The sequence below is a fragment of the Bacillus rossius genome, chromosome 1 (genome assembly GCF_032445375.1).
Source record: "Bacillus rossius redtenbacheri isolate Brsri chromosome 1, Brsri_v3, whole genome shotgun sequence".
Classification (NCBI taxonomy): domain Eukaryota; kingdom Metazoa; phylum Arthropoda; class Insecta; order Phasmatodea; family Bacillidae; genus Bacillus; species Bacillus rossius.
In genome coordinates, this window is record NC_086330.1 from 313864602 (window position 1) to 313879988 (window position 15387).

The window sequence follows — 15387 nt, forward strand, 5'->3', positions numbered from 1 at the left end:
CATAACGACACATCCACCGTGACGTACCAGCTTAAGGTTTCGGTCTCTCACGCCATGCCAAACTTTTCGGTTTTTCGTAATTTATTCTATTTGAGGGCTGTTTATAAAATCAGAAATCGATACCTCCCTCGCATATACTATTCCGCCACAAATATTTTCAAAAGATGTCCACTCAGTGTTTTGTCTTGGCTGTAAAAATGTCCGCATGTCTTCGTAGTTATCATTATTCGCGTGCCTTTTATGCCATGACATTACACCAAGTAAATTAATGTTGAAATTATTTGTGTAAGAACAATAAATGCAAAGAGATATAGAAAAACCCCTTAAACAAAAGAAATGAGGGAAAAAAACAAAAAGCCCAAGCCTTAAGGTCGTACGCAAGGCCGTCTTGGGTAGCCGCTGGCTGTTGGGTTGGAGATGTTAAAAGTGCTCAAACTGAAACACAATAAAAATGCGACGTGGTGAATGATTCCTGCGGTACTCACGCCATCAGTCATGGGGCGTGCTCACCTCGCACCGCTGGGATCGAGGGATCAGCTCAGAGGTCACCCAGTTGCTTGTGTGCCGATGTCTGGGCTCGCATTGCTGCGTGAGGCACTGCTTCAGCGTGCCAAATCATCGGCAACTCTTTCGTTTCCAAGCAGAAAATGATAATAATTATGCTAATGAGCGAATGATGCTAACAATGAAAAATTGCAATATAATGTACTTCGTATGAAAATTTGAAGAATTGTCTTATGAAATAAATCATATTTGTTTTATGAATTAAATATTATGAAAGAAATCGATATTTAGAGAGAAAACAACCCAAACCACTGATGTACCACGTTTTTGTCGCGGGTTTCAGTGAAAGCAAAAGACTGAGAGCGCCTCTTCTGATGAGTAAACGCTGCGCCCACCACCCTTTCCCCTCCCTGCTTCGTCAGGCTCGGCTGCGACGCAGACTCAACGTTATTAAGGCGAGACAATAAAGTTGTTTTTACTACGTCTACGTTATGAATTTTTATCCTGGTATTCGTTTGTTTCGGTATGATTTTAAAAACATATTTTACGTCAAAAAACCTGTGGTACTTACCAACAAAAAAAATTTCATTTCATACGAATGTCATCAATTGAATCTATCAGTACTTGAAGATACTCAAGGCTTTGTTTGATTTTAACTACATACAATATATAAAAGAAAAATGCATATATTTAAGTAATATTATTAATTCATAAAATTATATATAGTTACGTTTTAAACATTGGTACATAACATTTTAAATTAAAAATTTCAAGAATATAATATCACGTTTTTAAATCTCATAATAATATGTCAATGTTTTAAAAAGCAACAAAATGTTGCATACAACTATAATTAACTCAAAAACTAACGAATATGTTATTTTTAATAAATATTATAAAATAAATAAAGATTCGTTTCCCATTTGCCTTCATCCAAGAAAGCAAGGATGTAGAACGATTAAAATATATGCATTAGTTCTTAAAACTACTTAGCAGTCTAATTGAAAGTATGCAAGTGGTTTAAACTATTTTTAGATGAATATTTTTTTGAATGAAAAAAGGACAAATACTCACAGGCACCATCTGAGGCACGGCTCATCTGACTCCAGGAAGATAAGAGTTGCTGGGGAGGTCAGCGCTGCGTCCTCATAGCAGCCAGCAGGCCTCGGGCTTCGCCTTGCACTAGTCCTGCAAGCACAAGAGGAGCGGTCTACATTACTGACCATTCCACCTTCTGACCCACGCGCGCTTATAACTGCATCCGTGAACAAACAAGCAGAGTATCCACGTTCCAGTAGCAAAGTTCCATATTTTCGCTACTCACTCGCTATTACTGTGCTTTAATTGGTAGTAAAATATTATATATCATTTAAAGGACGATAATTGACAAAAAAATCAATCTACTTTGTTATTGTTTCAGTTCTTTTTTATTAAATAATAACAACAAAATATACATAAAATGATTCAAGTCAAATAAAATCTTTTGCAAGAGTAAAAGAGTATTACTCGCCTGTGGAATCGTAATTCGCTATGCTAGTGTCATCGAACTCAATTGCATAAAGAGTTCTTGGTGTGTAACATCTTAGCTTTCGGTGTACGGAACATAGTATGAGTAATTTCGTGAATATAACGGAAGTCGCATGGAACGGAAACGTGTAAAAACCGGCGCTACCATCTGTGGTGGATGGCGCAAACTAAAGTTCACAAAGCCAAAGGGAAAGTTTATACATTAGTGTATCGCTTATCCGACATAAAGGGGCCGCCATAATGTCGAATAAGCTAAAATGTCAGATAATAGGGAGTAGTCAAGAGAAAAGCTTCTTAAACGTTAAGCTACATTGTATCTTGGAATACAATACATTGTTCCTGCATATTTTATAATACACATTACGATCATAATAGTAATCATGTTCTACGAGTACAACAAAACAATAGAAAAAAAATTAACTTACAGAATTATTGTCTGAAGTTAAGAGTGGCATATGTTACATTTAAAGTTCAGCCCTGTGAGGATTTAAAGAAATTTTTTATTGTAGTCTGTTTTCCTGATGAGTGGCGTTTCTTCGCTGCCAAATACCGCCATATTTTTTGCATCATTATTATGTCCTGTAGCTTCTTATTGTTGCTCAATGTATTAAATTGTAGTCTCTAGAGCCTTAACTCCGTCGCTAAACAGTGGATGCAAGGCTCAACAGTGGATGTTTGATCTTCATCTCCTGATTTTCGTTGTCATCTAGTTGACTACAGCGACAATTTATTCATCAGTTATTTCGTGCATGATCATCAGCCTACATCCAACATTCGACTCCTTGCAAAGATGTATCGTCACATCCAGGAATACGTTGCACTTAAGGTAGAATTACTGCAAGGGGTAGGATAAACAAGGATTGGAGGACAAAAAAAATCATAACTCCCTTCGAAGGCATAACATCGAATTCGTACGGATTGTGTATTAATCTTATAATTTTGTCTAAAACTTTTGTCTGAAACAATTTTTGACTAAGCGAACCATCACAGCAAGGAATTAAACAAGGGGGGTAGAATTAAAAAGAAAAAATGCATAACTCTCTCAGTAGTTACACTCTAAAATCCGTTCAGATTGTTTGTAAATTTTATACTTTTTATCAAAAACTTTTGTATGAAACAATTATTGATAAGACGAACCATTGTTGCAGGGGGTGGAAATAACAAGGGTGGAAAAACCAAATATTATTTTTTATTACATTCACTTTCATTTCCATTATAATTTATTGTAAACCGCATATACTTTATCTGAAACCTTTGGCTGGAACAATTTTTGATGAAACCAACTTTTACCGTAAATAAAAGGGGTTGAAATTAAAAAAAAACGTTTTTAGTTTCAAACTAGTCAGAATTTTTTAATAACTCTCTTAATATTACCTTAAACCTTTGTCCAAAAACAATTTTACGACTCCGTATTAGTGCAAGGGATGAATAACCGTGATTGAAATTCAAATATAATTCCATGACTACCTTACAAAGCATATTATGAAATTCGTTAAGACACTCAATGCTGGATGCATTAAGTTAAATAACATTAAACAATTTATCGCCACATGAAATATGAGAAAATGTTAAATCGATCTTATTTGAATATTGACGAACATATAGGATGTAATGTCGGCTACATTAAGTTCTTATAGAAGTGTCCGAAATATTTGCAAACAAAATAGGTACTTCGAAATCTACCTACGCCTGTAGGCTGTGTCAAAAGAGATGTTAAATTTCCAATTCCTTACCACAATATTTTTAACGAACCTAGCCTAATTTAACTGTCCTTTCTCACGATAGAACAAATTTGTAATAATTACACCTAACCTAACCAATGCTTAAATTGGTAAAAATTTGGGATTTTTTTTATTTTCAAAAAAGTTTGCTTTCCTACACAATCAACAATGTTTGAGATAATTAAGATAAAACTTCCAACCAAATACAGAACATGCCATATAAATAGAAATTAAAATTAAAATCCTCGAAGTGTCAATTTTATTTAAACAGGGAGATAAAAAAAAACCAAGAAGAATTAAATTATAACGTTCGTGGAAGCCCAAGATACACGAAGGCAAGAATTCGGGGAAGTACGAATGAATGTGTGAATCGTAGGTGTCTCCTTAAGCAACACAATGGCGCAGTTAGGAACAGGTCCACCCACACAGATGCCGCGGCCATTCAGTCAAGGCCTCTGCTTCGCGACGAGGCGGCAACTGAGAAACAAGGCACGCCCGTGATCTCAAGAGCTCGCAGGGACCTCGAGGCCCCACAGAGGTCTCTAGGGTTCACAGGGACATCGAAGGCTCGGAGGGACCTCGAGGGCTCGCAGGGAACTATAGAACTCGCAGACACCGCGAGGATTAGCAAGGAACTCCAGGGTTCGCAAGGAACTCTAGGGCTCACATAAACCATTAGGGCTCATTGAGGCTCATAGGAACCTCGACGGCACGCAGGGATCTCGAGGGCTCGCAGCGACTTCTAGGACTCGCAGAGACCTCGAATTCTCGCAAGGAACTAAAGGGCTCGCAGGGAGTCGACGCTCGCCTTATTTCAATTTCCATTACCAGCCGCGACCTCGAATTGCAGCTGTTACACGCTATACCCGTTATAACGCACTCGCCTCAAAGAGGGCCAAACACGAGGGAACTCTGGAAGCAACATGTGGTTGGTCAAAGTTTCACCTCGAAGGCGGCTTATTCAGCAAGCATAGGAAATTAGAATTTGAGAAAATTGTGCTGTATTCTTACTGTGACGAACGCGGGAAGCAAGGGCGTGACGCGCATCAGATGCTCGGCGGCCCCGCACGGCCACTGACGTAGCGCGTGCATACCTTCAGGGATTATAGAGGCCCGGCCTCGCCACCCAATCTGTCACCGCCCTCCTTCCTCAGTGCTCTTATCTATCCGTAGTTGGCCTGGTTATTCCGCGTGGAGTGGCGTGAATAAGCGCCGTTATTCTGGATGCTTCGAGCATCAGGTCGGCCCGGGATGACGCGACACGTCACAAACACTCCAGTCGGTTCCAGAAAGACTGTTTAGGGTACAAAAGTGGTGATGCTGGCCTCCGCGGGAGTTCCAAGAGTTCCAACCGGCGAGTGGAGTGGCGAGTTCGACGAGGAGGACGACAGACCCTCCTTTGCCAACGACGTGATGCAGAGCTACGGGACCGTGCGGGTGCGACTGAGTGGCGCGAGACTGTGTGTGCGGACAGGTGCGAGATAAGGGGCAAACCACTGTTGGGCCTAGCTCCAGTGAGGAGTGTGAACTGTGGAACTTGACAGATATTAAGTGATTTATGAAAGGACTGCTTATGGTAACCTGGGCATTGAATATCAAATATAGAATTCATTAGATTAATTAATTACACCAACCTGATAAACATTATTCATATTATTACCTAAAAAACATATTATTAAAATATCATCATTTTAAAAACAATTCAGATAAAGTAGATTGCAATACTTTAGACATTAAAAGGTCTTGGGCAAATAAATTGAGAGAAATATCAACTTATTCACTCAAAAAATAATTATAAACCTGGATTTCTTAGAAACAGGATCATTGCAAAATATAGATAATATAAAATTATTACAATAGTGAATGTAAGTCTTAAATAAAAAAAATATTAAAAATATAACCATCATATTTGGCTGTAAAATATTTTTAGTGGCTCCTGTATTTAATAATGGCTATTTATTTAATACTATTACAGCAATTAGTTAGGCGCACACAAAGAAAATGCATTAATAAATATTTGCTTAAAGTTAAATTTGTATAATCCAGTAATCTGTTATTTAAAAAAAAAAAGTGAAAATTTTTCAGTGACGAGGTTAGAACTGCATCAGATAATACAACCGCGCACTCTGCCACCACGCTACTGAGAATAATGGAACCTAGGAGGGAGACTGTGTATCATCAGTAGAATAATCTCAGTTTTCTTTCGTATTTATAACTATGCTGCAGTAATCCTTAAATCAAACAGCAATGTTTCTTTATCATCGACAGTGATGGAATTATATGAAATAATTAATTTAAAATAACATTGTCACGGATTAGAATAATTGAGGTGAAGTTTCTACTTAACTTCAGACACAATGTCAATAAATGTAGTTGTGCTCGTAACCAGGATAGTTCCTCTTCAGAATGCACAGAAAGATAGTTTTATAATGCAAATTTAATTCTTGACTACTTATTGCTTAGTAGAAGACAATGTGCAAGAATAAAAACTCGATACTGGTTTGTAATAACAAAAATATCATGTAATATATAAATAAATATAAAATTCAGTATTACTGAAATTTCACACCACAAAATATTTGGCTACCAAAACAAAGTAAATTATTGTTCAATGGTATGTTTCCGTGGTAATAGCTGGTGAATTACTACTCACAATCAATGTAGCTATGTTGGTATAACATTATGATATCTACTATCTAGTGGGTGACCAAAAACTACTTCAAAATATCTAGGTCACAACCTTAACCAGTTAAAAGTTTCAGTCCCGTGCCACAATGAGTGTGGCTGCCTCAGCGGCTCTTGCCGACGGTTGTACCTCTGAAGAAAGCACGCTCAAACTTGAAAGCTTGCGACGCGCCACTGCAGAGAGCCCCACTCGCCGGAATGATGAGGCCCTCCCCACAACAGCAGAGAGCCCCACTCGCCGGAGGGATGAGACCCTCCCCTCCTCTGCAGAGAGACCCACTCGCCGGAGGGATGAGGTCCTCCCTCCAATGTAGAGAGCCCCACTCGAAGGAGGGATGAGGTCTTCCCCTCCTCTGCAGAGAGACCCACTCGCCGGAGGGATGAGACCCTCCCCTCTGCAGAGAGACCCACTCGCCGGAGGGATGAGACCCTCCCCTCCTCTGCAGAGAGACCCACTCGCCGGAGGGATGAGGATCTCCCCACCACTGCAGAGAGCCCCACTCACCGGTGTAATGAGGCTCTCCCCTCCACTACAGAGAGCCTCATTCGCCGGAGGGATGAGGTCCTCCCCTCCACTCCAGAGAGACTCACTCGCCGGTGGAATGAGGTTCCCCCCTCCTCTGCAGAGAGACCCACTCGCCGGAGGGATGAGATCCTCCCCTCCTCTGCAGCGAGACACACTCGCCGGAGGGATGAGGTCCTCCCCTCCTCTGCAGAGAGACCCACTCGCCGGAGGGATGAGGTCCTCCCCTCCTCTGTAGAGAGACCCAATCGCCGGAGGAATGAGGTCCTCCCCTCCTTTGCAGAAAGCCCCACTCGCCGGAGTGATGAGGTCCTCCCCTCCTCTGCAGAGAGACCCAATCGCAAGAGGAATGAGGTCCTCCCCTCCTTTGCAGAAAGCCCCACTCGCCGCAGTGATGAGGTTCCCCCCTCCTCTGCAGAGAGACCCACTCGCCGGAGGGATGAGATCCTCCCCTCCTTTGCAGAAAGCCCCACTCGCCGGAGTGATGAGGTTCCCCCCTCCTCTGCAGAGAGACCCACTCGCCGGAGGGATGAGGATCTCCCCACCACTGCAGAGAGCCCCACTCACCGGTGTAATGAGGCTCTCCCCTCCACTACAGAGAGCCTCACTCGCCGGAGGGATGAGGTCCTCCCCTCCTCTGCAGAGAGACCAACTCACCGGAGGGATGAGGTCCTCCCCTCCTCTGCAGAGAGACCCACTCGCCGGAGGGATGAGGTCCTCCCCTCCTCTGCAGAGAGACCCACTCGCCGGAGGAATGAGGTCCTCCCCTCCTCTGCAGAGAGACCCACTCGCCGGAGGAATGAGGTCCTCCCCTCCTCTGCAGAGAGACCCACTCGCCGGAGTGATGAGGTTCCCCCCTCCTCTGCAGAGAGACCCACTCGCTGGAGGGATGAGGTCCTCCCCTCCTCTGCAGAGAGACCCACTCGCCGGAGGGATGAGGTCCTCCCCTCCTTTGCAGAAAGCCCCACTCGCCGGAGTGATGAGGTTCCCCCCTCCTCTGCAGAGAGACCCACTCGCCGGAGGGATGAGGTCCTCCCCTCCTTTGCAGAAAGCCCCACTCGCCGGAGTGATGAGGTTCCCCCCTCCTCTGCAGAGAGACCCACTCGCCGGAGGGATGAGGTCCTCCCCTCCTTTGCAGAAAGCCCCACTCGCCGGAGTGATGAGGTTCCCCCCTCCTCTGCAGAGAGACCCACTCGCCGGAGGGATGAGGTCCTCCCCTCCTCTGCAGAAAGCCCCACTCGCCGGAGTGATGAGGTTCCCCCCTCCTCTGCAGAGAGACCAACTCGCCGGAGGGATGAGGTCCTCCCCTCCTCTGCAGAGAGACCCACTCGCCGGAGGAATGAGGTCCTCCCCTCCTCTGCAGAGAGACCCACTCGCCGGAGTGATGAGGTTCCCCCCTCCTCTGCAGAGAGACCCACTCGCCGGAGGGATGAGGTCCTCCCCTCCTCTGCAGAGAGACCCAATCGCAAGAGGAATGAGGTCCTCCCCTCCTTTGCAGAAAGCCCCACTCGCCGCAGTGATGAGGTTCCCCCCTCCTCTGCAGAGAGACCCACTCGCCGGAGTGATGAGGTTCCCCCCTCCTCTGCAGAGAGACCCACTCGCCGGAGGGATGAGGTCCTCCCCTCCTTTGCAGAAAGCCCCACTCGCCGGAGTGATGAGGTTCCCCCCTCCTCTGCAGAGAGACCCACTCGCCGGAGGGATGAGGTCCTCCCCTCCTTTGCAGAAAGCCCCACATTTGCCGGAGTGATGAGGTTCCCCCCTCCTCTGCAGAAAGCCCCACTCGCCGGTGTAATGAGGGTCTTCCCTCCACTGCAGAGAACCACTCACCGGAGTGATGAGACCCTCCCCTCCTCTGGAGTGATGCAGGTCTCGGCGGGACGACGGAGGCAGTTTGCAGACACGGCAGCGGCGCCGGAGGCATGCTCTCCTCGCGAGACGAGGCCTGCCGCACGCCTCGGGGCTGTGCGTGCTAGCTAACAGCTGCCACGGCTCCTCCGTGTCAATCGGCAATTTTCTAATCAGCGATCCAATAAACAGCACGTAAGTATAACTAAATAACGCAGATCTGCCAAATTTGTTCTCTTTATGGTCACAAAATTACACGCCTGATCAAAGCGGGTAATGGCTTTAAAATGTAAAAAACCAAACACACTAGTTCCGGCGGTCAAGTTGTTGTCAGCTGCCAATTTCATAGATTTAAAAGAGTAGAAAAGAAAAGTCGTGGGGCTTACGTCCAGATATTTAATAGCGGCCATTTACGTTATATAAACAACAACCTTACAAACAAATAGGTATTATTATATTTATTGGATAAAAAAATGTAATTAATTCCGATAAAATACTCAAATGTGTGTGAAGTAAAATTTCTTTTTGTGGGAGAAAAAAAATGTAATATTTGACTTTTGACGTGTAAACGTCTATTAAATCGATGAACGCCGGCTGCACGCACGAAAAGGTGGCCCTTACGCACATTATTCCGTTACGCTGTTTCCCTTTAAACACGTTGTTCCGTTACGCTGTTTCCCGCTACGCTCATTGTACGCTTGCGCCGCATCTATCTCTCTTCCACTCGATTGGCATATGCGTCCGAGGCGAAAAAAGACAGCGGCAGCACACAACTTACATTTACACGTGATCTGTTTCGTCGACTGTTTATAAAGTGAAGTGAAAAGTTAATGTGGTTTTCATTGCTTATTACAACAACAATTTCGGCAATAAAGGTTATTTATTCTTGCATTTTAAAAATCTGATTACCAGTATAATTCAACTATTTATTCTTTTATTATTAAAATAAAAATGATTCAATTTTCAAAAGTATGCAATCATTTCATCAATGTTTTGTTATGACGTTGTCACGTTAAACTATCGTCCGTAAATCGACTTTACAGACAACCAATTTTTTTTAAAGTAATAATTTGTTAAAAAAATTACATTATTAAAATTTCTAGTCCAATTTTTTCACTATATTAATATATTTTCACTTTTATAATGTTTAGAAATATTTATCCCGCAAGGGGAAAAACGAGTAACGCCTAGTCACGTTTATTGTATCTCCGGGAAGTGACACAAGCGAACTATTTTTTTTTTTTTTCACTTTTAGTGAAAATTTTGAAAATTTTGCAGCCGGATTCAAAGATACCCTATTATTAGGGAATATCCGAGCCAATACATTATGCGGCGAAGAAGTCTAAATATGTCAAAGTATTACAAAGGGCAACTCATTTATTAAATCCATAATTAAAGGGTAGTTAATATCTTTACTTTAAAAATAACTCTTTCACAAAAATAGGTCTTACATAAATTATAGCTTTGGTTATATGATAGTGACAATTACATAATTTTTTCAACAAATACTTAATGAAAACATTCAGAGCAAATCACTGATATCTCATATATTATTACTTTATCCAAAATAGTAATCTTGAAATACACTTGCATAGTTAAAAAATATTCATAAAAAACGTTCTCAAACAAAAATAATATTAAAAACAAAAATTAACTTAAACTATCACAATAATGTTGGCAGAGTAAGTGTGAGTACATTAATTGTTAAAAAAATATATATGATGTGTTAAAATAAATCAAACGAATATAGATTCGTAGTTTGAACATGGGTGAACAATATGAGGTAATAAAAGCCTAGACGAATTTTCTTTATCATTACCAGATCAATAGTATAATTAATCCATTATCACCGTATGAATGACAATCTACATACAATTCGTAAGCACGTACTCATTTACATCCTCTTTTTTTAACTTTGTTATTACAAGCAGTTCCATCTTTTACTTCCTTTACAGGACAAAGGCCTATAAGGTCCATAAGCAGAGAAAACTTTACTCATCTTTGAAACAACGTGCATGTAAATCCAACGTCCGAACTGATAGCTTTAAGAGCAGCAACCTACTTCTGACGTACTCTAAATCAGAAGTGGTGTTATTTTTATGTAATTTTAGCATTATAACATTTTTAATTCACACTAAATTCGATGGTTACATGATGGTTTATTTTATTTTCTGTTTTACAGACAAACTCTTTTCAGTATCGTACTGGCCGAATTGTCGGTGCAAATGTTGTAAATCCCAAGGAAAATCAAGGATATATGCAGTTAATTAAATTGTAGTGTAAGGGTTCTTCCAGTTTATTTAAGACACTATCTCCTCCCTTATACCCTCCTTAACGCATAAGAGTTTAGTCACAAAATCGCAATGGCTAGTACCTGGCATTAGAGTGTTTACCTATACTAATAATACAGTTGTTCGGCCTAAAACTTCTGTAAAATGGATGACTTTCTTTCTAAAAAAAACGTTCGAAATGGATATTAACATTATTTATAGCTAAAAATATATATATATTTTTATTTTTTTTGTGTATGTAGGTTTGATACCTTATAAATCGATAAGTACTTGACTGATTTTGATAAAACATTTTTTAATTAATATGGTCTGTGATTAACGTAAATACCACGTTATATAAAATTTAAAAACACCAACTCTTAAAGAGTGAAAAAAAGTGTAAATGCAGTTTAAAAATAAATAATTATATCTCCGAATCCAACTAAGCGTTAACAAATATATATATAGCGTACCAATAATAAAAATACAAAAACAAAAAAACCACAATTTTAACATTTTGCAAAATTCAACCGCTAAGGGTTGAAAAAAGGATAAATATAGTTCTATGATAAATAATAATCTCCGAATTTAATCAAGCATAAAGAAGATATTGGGTACCAATAATAAACATACGAAAAATACCAACAGTCATTTTACCATTTTGCGAAATTCAACTGCCTAAGGGGGGTAAAAAAATTAGGTATGGTTTTAAAACGAAAAATGAACATTTCATATTATATTAAAACTTAAATAAAGAAATCAATAAAGAACACTTTGCATCGAGAATCAAATATTCAATTTTTTATCGAAATTCGTCTGTTAAAGGGGTGAAAAGACGGAGTAATTAGATAAGAATTAAATTATTTGGTAAGAATAATAAAAAATCACACATTATTTTTTTACTAATCGGCAATAACCCCCTCTTAAATCGTGTAAAATGTTTAAGATAGGCTTTTAAAAATGCTTATTTCCGAATCTAATATTTCTAAGAGTAAAAAATAAATAAAGAATGAATAACAAGCATAAAGAGGTACGTAGGTTTTCCGAAAATCAACTTTAAAGGGGTTGAAAAAGGGCAAAATTTGTTTTATCATAAAAAAAATTCTATAGGGAATAAAGCTGGGTGTATTAAACTCAGCATGAATAACTAAAAAAATTAGTTACATGAGGAGCTTTAACAATTTTTCGATATTTGACCTCGAAGGCAGTGAAACGGAGTTAGGTTGGTGTTTACAGTAATAAATCGTATATCCAAGCAAATTAAGTGGAAATAAGAAACCGGGCAAGAATGACGTACATTATATAAATTAATAAAATTATTTGACATTTACCATTTTGCTATATTCGACCAAACATTTATGTAAAGGTGGCCAGCTTTCTTTTTATAAAAGTCGTACCACTCAAGCTAATTAAGCGGGATGTAATTTCTGTGGTATGATTTATAAAATTGCAAAATTAACCTACTCTTTCTTAAAACTTACTGAAATTCTACTTATTAATAAATGGAAGATTGTAAATGTCGTTTTAAATGGAATAAAATAATATATTTTGATCGAAACAAACATAATTAAAAATATTGGCAATGATTATTAAACGTACTTTCAACAACATTCTCTTATTCAACGATCTCCGAAATATCACCTCTTAAATTGTAAATGGGGTTTACATTGTTGTAAAAAATAAAAAAAGCAATGGAATCCACTAAACCAGTATTTAAGTTCAATATAAATGCAAGTTTATTATAAATATTTTGGAGTTCACATCTTCGGTAAAAAGCAACAAGGGCTGAGTTTGTTTTATTTGGTTTACGGATTTTGCCATATTTATTTAGTTCTTAATTTTTACATAGGCATTCCAATGGAAAAAGGGGAGAGGAGTAAAACACTGAGGACAATTTTTAAAGTAATAATAAGCATAACTAAGAAAAAACTAATTTGTTGGATAGTAAATTCTTCATTTCAAAAAAAGATGTGATTGTTTCTAAAATCTTAAAATAATGCAGGTATTTGTAATAAGGCAAAATAATGTAATTATTATAAGCAAAGCTATAACCAAAATATGTGATAGTGTAAGTGTAAATGAAGGCCTAAACTTAATTTAAATTAAACAGGCCATGGTCAACGATTTCTTGAATTGGCTACATCATGAAATTAAAAGGAGCCGAGTGTGATTTCTTCAATGTAAAATATATCCTCTAACACACTTAACGGGAGCTATAAAATTAGATACTGAGATAATTACTTTAAATTAAAAAAAAACTTACTCATATACATTTTGGAAAATATTTTTTAAAACCGTTTTGTTATTAATTAAAAATATTATACACCCAATGATTTATTTTGTCAATTTTTAGCAAAGTTTTTGGAATTAATCACATACGTTTCTTAAAATGTTAATATATCAACAATACCCTAAAACATGCGCTAGCGAAGCAGAAGGTTATTAAATAGTTAATAACCAAATATTCTTATTAAAATAAAATACAAGCCATTTGCAAACGTGACAGCATTAACAGGTTTTTCTTCTTCTCATGTCATTGAAATCTAACTTCCAACAAAATTTTACACCTAGCTTATTTAAAACTTGCCTAAACTGAATTAATCTTACATATTAAATGGCGCTAAATAGTTCGTTGTTAGGGGAAGGGATGAGATCAAATTTTGAGCTTTGGTATGGAAAAAAAATCCAAAGTAGGGGTAGCACCTTTACCTACAAAGTGCAGCAGCAGTATATGAGGAACAATAATTGGGAGTTCTTTAGCATAATGCCTGTGCTGCCTGCTAACTAGGCAACTGGTGTAACACTTCAGCTGAGCGGACTACCTAGCCCAACAGGCGCTCGAGAGTGTGTAGGCGTGCTAACAAGGCGAGCGCAAGAGTGTTTGAAAAGACCAAACTACCATGTATAGGTTCTGAGATGAGTTATCTTTCCTACATTAATTACTTTTTTGTCTTCTGTTTGTGTGCCTCGCAATGGTCACACATTGATAGAAAATTAAAAGAAAATTTCAAAACTAAATGCAGGCGTTTGTTAATGTTTAGTACCTGAACTGAACCACGCTTATCTTATATATGTTGGTTTTCTTAACTATCTTTAAATGTGTCTTCATTTAATGACATCCGTTCAAAACACCCTCGTTCTGAGAAAATACTGGGACTTCTGTGGCCCTTGCAGTTAATGTGACCAGCTCATAAAACAAGGATCGGGTATTCTAGCTCGGAACCCTGGGATGCCTTAAGTTTATGAGCAACGAGTACGTCGTTTGGAGTCCAGTATGATCCTATTGGTACCAACACCTTAAGCCTCTGTGAATGTCTGTGTGTTGTGAAACAAGTATTACCTTTTTTTTTGTTTAAAATAGTTTTCAGAGAGTGTATAAATGTATGTATATAGACGCAGTTTATAAATTATGTTCAAAAATAAATTTCCATGAATAAAATATTTTACATATCAATGTGATTCTGAATGAAAGAGCAATCAGTATGCCTGGGAAACTCAGTCTACGAAGCTCCCCGCTTGTGAATTAAAAATTAGGTATCTTTCGAATAAGAATGTGTTCCCGGTGGTCCTACCGAAAAGTACGACACATTCTATTCTTTGTTACTGATATACATTTATATATAGTATTCATGTTTAAATTTTAAGTGCATGATGGGGGGAAAAAGTTACAGAACCAGCATAGCGCCCACAGAGAAATAATTCATAATCACTTAGGGAGAAAGCCGCATCCCAGGCAGTTTACTGGGAATATCCCCAAATACCGCATTACCAATCAAATGTATTGCATTCACACATGAACTAGATGAAGGGAGATACAGAAATGATTCTCAGACCATCCAGACTTTTCAAAAGTAATTTTTATTCAACATTTCTGCTCACACTCTTTTCTCCGTACCTTGTCAGAATTTACGTATTTACGTTTATCTGACAGAAAAAATTCTTCATTCTATCAAGTGGCGTTTTTTTTAATACGACGCACATAAAACACATAGGATGGTTTTAGTGACTTAAATCTCAGCATTGTGATTCGGTTAAACAGTGAGATTTTTCTACTTGACTCAACAGACGCAAAGGGCAAATGCCATGGTTCATACGTCCCAGTGGCCAAAGCGAAAATCAGCTACAATGTTTATTTTCAAAAAAAAATCATTTTGAAATTGTTAATAAACCATTAAAATTATATTAGAAAGTGCGATCCCGCGTGGGATTCGCAGCAAAGGTACACTAGCCTAGATACTATGGAGGATAGCCATGCTACGGCACATATCTTTTCAATAATAATGAGAGCATATCGTTCATAGCGCAGCAAGCA

The 15387-nt window shown here is 39.0% G+C and overlaps 1 protein-coding gene across 2 annotated transcripts in view; it reads right to left on the bottom strand.

Moving 5' to 3' along the window:
• LOC134527916 (apoptosis-stimulating of p53 protein 1) overlaps positions 1 to 15387 on the bottom strand; it is a 1064179-nt gene that overhangs the window by 846816 nt on the left and 201976 nt on the right. For both annotated transcript variants that reach the window (XM_063360949.1, XM_063360948.1), the window contains exon 2: positions 1579 to 1692. In XM_063360949.1, coding sequence (XP_063217019.1) covers positions 1579 to 1587 — 9 coding nt within the window. In that variant the 5' untranslated portion in view covers positions 1588 to 1692. The remainder of the gene's footprint in view (positions 1 to 1578; positions 1693 to 15387) is intronic.